Raw genomic sequence first — 9,494 nt, forward strand, 5'->3', positions numbered from 1 at the left:
CATAATGTGCCCCAAATGGTGCTGGTGCACACATGTAGGAGAAAGGGCTGGAAAAAGCCAAAGGTCAGAAAGAGTAAGGACCGTGGTTCTACGTCATACAGGACTTGAGAGTTTGTAAAGCATACTGGCATGGATTACTTTGTCCCACCTGTAAGACAAAACTTCACTTCTAAGCTGGGAATAAAGGAAAGCTAAGTGACTTTCCCAAGGTCATGCACTCAGTAAGTGGCCAAGCGGGGATTGCAGCTCCAGTTTCCACTGCCCCACAGCTCTCTGCTGATGTGCAGGAGGACCTTACTAAAGTCAAGGAAAACCAGTTATTAGTAGGTTGAGGGAGAGTATTAGGTTTTTCAGATTGTTGGGAGTAAACTAGCTTTTAGGACTTTGGGGAGCCTGCAGGATGTGGACACCTTCCTGATCCGAATGGCTGTGAATGTCCAGCTCCTGGCTGTGGGGTGGCTGGTGTGCTGCTGAGCCTTGAAGGGCCCAAACAGACCGTGGGACTGGTAGGCTGTCTGTTTCCCAACAGTCAGTGGCAGCTGTGTGGTTCAGAGATTCCTTGCAGAGAAACTCTGAAAATCCCAGAAACCGGCAGCCCTCCCCAGGCCCCAGATTCTAAAACTGAGGCAGCGCTGACCCCAAACAGTATGACGAGGGTTTTGAAGCTGTGGGATTCTGAGACCTTTTCAAGAAACCTCAGGCAGATTTTTCTTGCCATCTTATGTTGAGTAAAGTAGAGAGAGGTCACTTCTCTCTTTTTTTCTTCCCCCAGGACAAGACATTTCAAAGAAAGCATTAAATTCATTCACGAGTGCCGACTCAGGGGCGAGGGCTGCCTCGTACACTGGTATGTATGCCTCTCGCCCAGTAACAGCTTAGCACATCCTTCTCAGTTTGGCTTCTCATCAAGTGCCTTTCTGTGTGTTCTTGATTATTTGATCTTCTAAAAGTTTTATCTACCCTCTGAATCGTGAGCACGCACCTCACCTGACTCTGCAGTTTGTTAGTATCGTTTGCTTTTGTTGAAAGTGAACAGTAAGCTTTGTTTTTTTCATTTTCACTTAGAATTTTCATTTTCACAGTTAGGATTTCTACAGGGATGGCAAGGTCACTGGAAAACCAGAACTGTTTCTCCCTGTCCTCTAGCATTCCCCTGAACAGCCTCAGGGGCACAGATTTTACTAGGCTCACCCCTGAAACTTCAGTGGCCTTTAGAATGCCGCTTCTTCCTGGAGAGTTTGGTTGCATACATGTGGGAGTGTAGCACTGCATCACTGTAACACCAGAATGACCATTTCTTCTCCATTTCTTTATAGGTTGGGGCTTTTATGTGTGTTTGGCTTACTACTTTGCTTGAAAAGAGCTGAATAAACTCCAAGAATTAAACATTTCATAGACAGTGATCCGCCAGCGTTCAGCTGTGCTTTCTGTGTCTGTATATATGTACACTTGTGCAGAGAAAGCTGCCCAACACACGTGTCCCAAGGGCAGCGCACACAAAGCTTATAACTCTGCACCTGCACACAGTGGGCTCCTAGTGAGGGTGGGCTCCATGTTGATTGCCTCCATTATTCATACTTATAGCATAACTACTACATCTAGGGAACCTGCAGCCAATATTCTGTAGCCAGAGCTCTGCTGTCTGCTAATGGGCAGGCTGAACACATCCTCTTTCTGTTTTGAATGAGGGTTAGTATTATTTAGCTAAAAGTATAGCAATCTTTTGAGTTCTTCCAGAGTTGCTATTGCAGTGCAAACCCTTTGGGCACACAAAGTGCTGTGTCCTGGGGAGTGCTGGTGCTAAGATGGAAAGCAGTCCTACTGTGATGGAGGGAGTCCATTGCGTGGTGTCCAGAAGAGCCATTCATGAAAACCGAAATTTGTTCTAAGGGCCAGTAACCTTTAACAGGGGAGCAGGGACACTGGTTTGCTTGCTCTAAAAATGGTGTTCTGTAGTTTTATACAGTTCTTGAAGTAGTGTGATTTTTCATTTTGCTTTTCAAAAGAGTCATATATATGTAATAAATACAAATTATAGGTTTTGTAACGTTCATGTACATTTGCTTTAAAGCACTTTGGGAGTGCAACTGGAGCCATTTAAAGGGCGGTTCTGAAATTCTCTGCCTGGGCTTCTAGGACTTCTGGTGACTTAGAATCTCTAGGGTTGTAGCCCAAAAAGATGAGTTTTTAAAAAGCCCTCTCAGTATTTCTGATATAAAGCCCTAGGGAAGTGCCACCTGAGAGTGATTTTACTAGTATTATTATTGTTATTATTATTATTTGAATATGTATAGGCCTGATATTCTAGGAATTCGTATTTCATATAGTAGTGTAAATCTGAAGATAGGCTTTTCTAAAACTGAGAATTCTCTAAACTTCCCCATCTTAGACCATCACTAAAACACTCTAAGTCTGATACACAGCCACACAGTGACCACTTTAATTTGCATGTACACTTAAAATTGGTCCCCTTACTCAACTTCCTAGACATAATTAACCGTCATTGCCCACAGAGCATTCACCTTGCCCCCCCGACTCCCAGAGCACCTGGAGAGTCCCTGCTCTGTTGCTGTCCTTAATTATGTCAAGAAAAACATGAAGTATTTGGTAAAGCCTTCTGTATTTAATGGGTTTTTAAATTGTAGGTTTTCCCTCATATATCTAAGAAAACCAGACTTTTAAAAAATGTGAAGCCTTCTAAACTGCTGCAAGTTAGATGGATTTATTGCGTAAATCCCAGATCCCTCAAGTTCCCTTGATGTGCTTTAGATATTTTATCTGTCCTGAGAACTGGGGAATATCTGAGGAGGGGCTCAGGAGTGATTGAGAATCAAAAAACTGAAGAGTCCAGAGCCATAGCCAGTAGGAAACTTATGAAAAAGCAGGCTAACACAGCTAAAAAATGCCTGAGAGCCTAGCATAATAAATGAGGAAGAAGCTTGTTCGTTTCTGAATAATTTCCTGGTAGCATACTGGCTTGCTCTCCACTCATACTCCAAGGCAGGAAGACTTTCTAAATGAGGTTCATAGAATGTCCTGCCCCACCTGGGCTGGGAGATGGATCTTAACCCCCATCCGCTGCTTGGCATTCTTTTGGCCCTGCAGCCTGGCTGGTGTCTCCAGGAGCGTGACTCTGGTGATCGCATACATCATGACCGTCACCGACTTTGGCTGGGAAGATGCCCTGCACACTGTGCGTGCAGGGAGGTCCTGTGCCAACCCCAACCTGGGCTTCCAGAGACAGCTCCAGGAGTTTGAGAAGCATGAAGTCCATCAGGTAACCATGCTCAGGGGACTTTGGTGATGTAGGCAGCAGCCCCTGGGAAGATGCCCAGTCTTTCTGTACACACCTAGAATCACAGACGTGGGAGCTGGAGAGCCCCAGAGGATGTCTGTTTGAGGTGCCCCTCCTCATCCCCTATGACATGGTCCCTGGTCCCTTTGTCCCACCACAGTATCTCACCCTTTACCGTCTTCTCGGGGCCCTATTAGCTTCTGTTTCTCTCCCTTTGGGTCAAGTGCCGCTTCCTTGGTTTGGCTTGCTTTCATGTCCTGGGGCCCGAACTTGAAGAAGCAGTTACTTCTCTTGCTTGACACTGGCTGGGCAACCACAGAGCTGGGATTGCCCAATGCCCACTAATTTCCCTGTTTACATGTGGCGAATCTGTGCCACTGAGTAGTAGGTAAAAGTCTACATGGACACAGGTTTATGTGTGACATTTTGGCTTTGTGTCCAACTTCTCCAGTACCGGCAGTGGCTGAAGGAAGAATATGGAGAGAGCCCTTTGCGGGATGCAGAAGAAGCCAAAAACATTCTGGGTAAATATAAAGAACAAGGGCATGTGGAGTCCTGGCCTGGCGCAAGGCGGTGGAGCAGCCTTCAGGCCCCGCCCCCTCCAGCCTACAGCAACTGTACAACAGAGACCTAACTTGGGCGCGCTTGGGCCTGCCTTTCCCACTTGTCTTCAGTGAGGCCCTGCGGGCACCCTGGTGTGCTGGCAGCCCAGCATGGAGGACAACCCAGGGAGGTGGTGAAGGTGGACCCAGGCTCCTTCCTGCAACCCCAGCCATGCGGCCCCAGGCCCCTCAGTCCTTCCCTCCTGCCCATCCTGAGCCTGAGCTTATCGCCCTGTGCCTGGGATGCTTGGGGGTGCTGCTCTGGGGTGCCCCTCTAGGCCATGCTTCTGTGTGAATACACTCCTATGTGTGACTAGTGTGCGTGTGTGCACACGTGCATGGATGTAGCTGTGCAGTGCAAACTCTGAATGTTCATTCTGCTGGAGTAGTCACAGAATCCAGGCTGCCACCTTGGTGCTGCCACCTTTTCCTTTGTCCAAGACTATATGGCAGCCTTTTGAGGTTGACATCTGAGAAGCTGCTTGGCCAGAAGCAGCCGGTGCCTTTGAGCAGACAGTGAGGATCACTCAGGCTGAGCAGCTGAAAGCAGTGGCCTCTCCAGAGCCGAGGGCATCAGGGAACCCAGGAGGACATGACCCCGCAGAGGGCTCCTCCAGGGGCCCCGCAAGGGGTGGGCTGCTCTGAGTATTGCCGCACTCTTGATGACAGTACCCAGGCTGCAGCTCCTGCTGCTGCAAGTCAAGGCCGCCTTCACAGCCTGTGTCCCCGAGTTCCCCTGGTGTCTGCCCTCTGTGGCCCTGGCTGCATCACAGCGCCACGAGAACACCTCCACCTCAGGCAGAGCTGCATGCAGAGCACCCTCCTCCTCACCCCACTTTCCTGCCCCAGCCTCTGCACACGCGGGCTCTCTCTGCAGGGCCTCTCGCAAGGTTGCATGCACCTTCAGGAGTCAGGAAGGAAGAGCATTTGTTAGGATCTACAGCAGTTTGTGTTTAAGAATACATTTAAAACTGCCTGAGCACTTATTAAGCACCTTTGTGTATGCTGTAGATTTGATATTAGATCTCAGCTACCTCATTAAATGATATTTGAAATGGTGTTTTTTGTTATTCCAATGAACTCTGCCTCATAGTCGAAAGTATTCGGTCATGATTGCTTTTGAAGCTGAAGGGGAAAAGCATCAATATCATCGAGCTATTTAAAGTTTCTGATTTGGGCACCAGTAATGCTTCCTCGTGGGCAGAATACCACATGCAGGCCAGGATGGCATCTGCAGGGTGCATCTTGGGGCAGCAGGCATCTGGGATGGCATAAGCAATTCTGTGGGCCAGTCCTTTATACCAACTCAGATTGTTTAAGCACACAGAGCCACAAGAATGAAAAAATATTCTCAGCCTCTCCCTAAAAATGATGTTGCAACCCAGTTTCTCCAAATTCTACCACAAAGAGTCCCTGAATAAGAAGAACAGTTTTCCCATGCATGTAAGGGTCTGTCACAGGCGAGCTCTGTGGACCCCAGAGAATGAAGCTGCCCAACTGCACGTGTGTGCAGGCCCCAGATACAGGATGAGAAGGGAAAAGTGGCCACAAAATTATCCACATAACAGCCAAAACAACTTGCCTATAAAGTACTTTTTTCCCCCCTAAACCAAAAAAAAACAGTATAAATTTGTTGACAGAGAAAGTATTTAGGATATAAGCTGAAATATATGTGTATACATTTATGAATGTCTAAATAATATTCCTATGGGTCTTGAAATACTGTTTTAATATTTGTTGCCAGTAATGTTCTTTTTCCACAGCTACTCCAGGAATTCTGAAGTACTGGCCCTTTCTAAGAAGACTGTAATGTACCTGAAGTTTCTGAAATATTACAAAGCCACAGAGTTTAGGCTGGTGCTGCCAAAAAGAAAAGCAGTTTAGAGTTTACTTTTAGTATCCAAAAGTGATTTGTAAACCTGTTTTTTATTTTAAACTGAATACATGTGTAATCATGTTGTTATGTGTTGAGAACTAAGGATAAAATATTTTTACCCTAATTCTGTTGCTGTGGCAATTTCTTTAACCTTAACTGTGATGCCTATAAGGCGACCTCAAGAGCCCTCCTGCAGTTTTGGTTGCTGTTCAGTGGTCACTATCACTTCGCACAAGGCTTGTGCTGCATAAACTGCTCCTGTGTTTTAAATTCCCCAGCTTGGGAAGTGCCTCTTGTATGTTTTATCCATGGTTCGTGTTCTTCATGGTGGAATTTACCAAAAGCTATGCATTTTGTTAACAAAGGGCAGCCTAGCCATATTTAACTTCATGCACAATGCATTCTTCCTTCCCCGAGGTGTGAGCACCATGCATGTCTGCCTTTGAAGGCCAGGAAGTGAGCTCGGAGCCTGCCACTCCAGCAGTGATCCTGGCTATTGCGTCTGCTAGAAAGTAGTTCAGGGGATTCTAGGAAAAGTGACTTAAGTTCACCACGCAAGATAAACTGCTCCTCAATGTGAACAGAAAGAAATTAGGAGATTCGAGTTATATTCCCCCTGCACAGTGTGGGAACTGAATGGGGGGCTCCCCTGGAATTACCGCCTTTACCTTGGGGGTTCTGCTTTGTGTACATTGTTCAATGAAGTTGTTCTTATTCCATATCCAGCTTTTAATTTGAGGGACACATGCTGGCTTCAAGAGCAGTTTAATTTTTCCTTGTCGAAGTCCAGTTGGGGAAGAAAGAAATTTAACCTTCAACTCCAAAAACAGGTTTGGTGTGAACTAGAGGCAGGTGGACGCAGCAGCTAATATACATGAGCCCTCTGACTGCAGATGGCAGGCTTGGCACACGTTCTGAGTTTCTGTTTCTAATGCCTGGAAGCTCCCAGCAAGGGGCTCGGGCTGGGAGCTGTGTTGGGGTTCAGAGGACCCTCTGTGCTGGCAGCAGCCCCTGGGGGGTGTGATCAGTGATCGTCTTTGAGCATTACGGTGCTTGTTGACTCCACAGGCTTGCCTGGAGGTAGCACAGGAAATGCACTAACGGTACCCCATGTGCCAGACCTAAAAGCCCTGTTATGTCACGCAGTTCCTACCTGTGAAGATGTGCCGGAACCCTGTCTCTGTGGAAAACTCAGGAGCAGGGGCCAAGTTCGAGGCCAGAGCCTCAGGAAGCCCTCCACGCTGTGGGCAGGGGGTGAGCCAGCAGCATTGGGAAAACAGGTTTTCTGGGCTGGCCCCGATCCAGTAGGGTCACCCACCCCTTGCGGCCTGACCCGATGCCCTTTTCTGCTCACCCTTCCTTGCAGCAGGACCAGATCTGGCACCGGCAATGATTACCTGATACTTGTCTGCTGCCCTGCAGGTCGCAAACTATCTTCCTGAAGCTTTATAAACCCACAGGAAGGGCATTATTTCTTTCATTCACTTGAGTCTCAGAGAGGCCAAGAAATACATGGAAAACTAAAAATGTTAGCCCAGCTTTGCCTGAATCTGGATCTTATGGGTGGGAGGCAGGGCTGAGCCACCCTGGACGTTGCTCTTAGAGGCTCTGATTCCCCGAGGGGGGCTGTGCTGCACTCTCCAGGCCAGGAACCTCTCTTGGCAGCTTCCTCGCAGTCTCTCTGGGGAGTTTGATTTGGGCCCCGTCAGAGGGGCTGGCAGGTGGGAAAATGGGCAATTAGGATGGGACCCTGTGGAGGCGCTCCAGGGACCATGAGGGGGAGGGGATGGAGAGCCAGCTTGCCAGTTTGGGAGAGGGAAGCCAGCTTGGAAAAGGTGATGCTGAATTTGGACCCTGAAGCGTAAGTGCTGGTTTCGGCAGGTACAGCGGGAGGAAGGCAGGTCCAAGTGGAGAGCCAGCACCTGCCTCGGCCCGGTGGCAGGAGGGAGCCCTCGAGCGGCAGCAGTGGGAAGCGGTACAGAGCAGCAGCTGTGCACGAAGGCCGGGTCAGTCTGGCGTTCTCACTGCACCCTCACATTGTTTGCTTAGTACCTGCCGTGAGGTAACTGGCTTACTTTTTACACCAGCGTTGGAGCAAATCGAGCTCCGAGGGCAGGTGCCCTGCCAACCTTCACAGTCTCCCAGCCCCTAAGCAGCTTGGTGCCGTCTCCACATGTGCAGGTGGTCTCGCTGGCCAGGCTGGACTGGCGGGGTGCTGTCTAGTGTGTGGTTGGGCCCCGGGGTGCTGGGGGCTCGGGAGGCAGCTGTTAATGACCATCCAGGTGACAGAAGAAAGCACCCCGAACAGGATGGTTGCAGCAGAGATGAAGAGGGGCTGGAGGGGCAAAGGGACTTGAGAGGGGCAGGGAGGGCTGCACAGGGCTCTTGGCGCAGATACACGGTGTGGGGCAGCTCTCTCTACCCCTGGCAATGTGGGCTGTGCATGGTCCAGGCTGGACTTCAGCATCTTCACCAACACCTCTGGGGATTCATCCCTGGGTGCAGCCCAGCTCTGCAGATCAGCTGCTCAGGTTGGTCTCAGCACCCAGAACAGACTCCCAATGAACCAGAGTTGAGACAATAATGTAGAATTCAAATGTCCAATTTCTTAATTTATTGTGAAAGATAAAACCCTAACTTTATGAAGGCTCATTGTATTCCCTGGCCAAACTACATCTTTCTCATTATCAACATTTTGATGAGGCCAGAGTTGTCATTAGGCCTTGTCCTGGAGCTGAGGGCCTAGGGGTGGCAGATGCTGGTGGCACACCTGCAACTGGGGGCCACTGCCATGGCCCACGCCGAGCTCTAGTCTCTCCCTGGCTGAGCAGGCCTGCTGCTCCCTGAACATCGCCTTTCCTGGGCCCTCACAGGACCCCCCTGTTTATAAACTCTGCCCCTGGTGATTCTTTGCCCTAAAGCACACGTTTCAGAGCACTTCTGTTCACTTGGGTACCCTCACATGTCCTCAGCAGCGTTTGTACTTTTCCCTGAGGATGGGTGCCCACTGGTGGCCTTTTTATTTACTGGGTGCTTGTTCTCTCTAGATTCGGTCTCAGGGAACCCCACTTCCAACTTCTGGGGTGTTTCATGTTACTTGTTATAGGTAGTAAGTTTCAACTTATTACCGGTAAGTTCTGGTGACTGGTGTGCCTGTGTGTGTGTGTATTCACACACAGCTGTGTTTTGTCTTTTTAATTTTAATTTAGAGAGATCCTTAGCCTTAAAGGGAGTCATGTGTGCAACATCGAGAAGCATGTCCAGCTCGGGGACCTTGTGCAGCAGGTTCCTGGGGCGCCCAGGGGCACTGCGGAGCCTGCGCTGTGGAACCAGGGCTGGCCAGGACGGGCTGCTTGGGCATGCCAGCATCTAGTCACGAAAATAGGGAACACACTGCAAATCAAAACCCTGTGATCCCCACAAGATGACTCCTCCCATCCTGACCCTGAGTTATTAATAATTTTATTAAGAATGTGCTTTCAACACGTTTATATTTATATATGTACTTAACAAGAAATCACCAAGACTTCAGAGGGCAGTTCCTCTTCCATTTCCTTTGTATTGCCCGGAGAAAGGGAGAAACTGAGAAGGAAAAAGGCTGCCTCTGCCTCATCACTGGGTACTTGGGCTTGTCTACAGGTCCCTTCCTCGGGTTCACAGGGGCTCCTCAGTCCTGGAGCTTCTTGGGACTGGCAGGGCTTGGCCAGGTGTAACTCAGTGG

At 49.0% G+C, this 9,494-nt stretch overlaps 1 protein-coding gene across 4 annotated transcripts in view; it reads left to right on the forward strand.

The window, feature by feature from the left end:
- DUSP22 (dual specificity phosphatase 22) overlaps positions 1-5,897 on the forward strand; it is a 53,208-nt gene extending 47,311 nt beyond the window's left edge. For 2 of the 4 annotated variants that reach the window (XM_073224050.1, XM_073224053.1), the window contains exons 5-8: positions 773-847; positions 3,106-3,277; positions 3,747-3,819; positions 5,642-5,897. In XM_073224050.1, the coding sequence (XP_073080151.1) occupies positions 773-847; positions 3,106-3,277; positions 3,747-3,819; positions 5,642-5,781 (460 nt within the window). In that variant the 3' untranslated portion in view covers positions 5,782-5,897. The other 2 variants (XM_073224052.1, XM_073224051.1) reach the window with 2 other exon arrangements.
- The last annotated feature ends 3,597 nt before the right edge of the window (positions 5,898-9,494 follow it).

This window comes from Manis javanica, chromosome 16, assembly GCF_040802235.1.
Source record: "Manis javanica isolate MJ-LG chromosome 16, MJ_LKY, whole genome shotgun sequence".
In the NCBI taxonomy this organism is placed as follows: domain Eukaryota; kingdom Metazoa; phylum Chordata; class Mammalia; order Pholidota; family Manidae; genus Manis; species Manis javanica.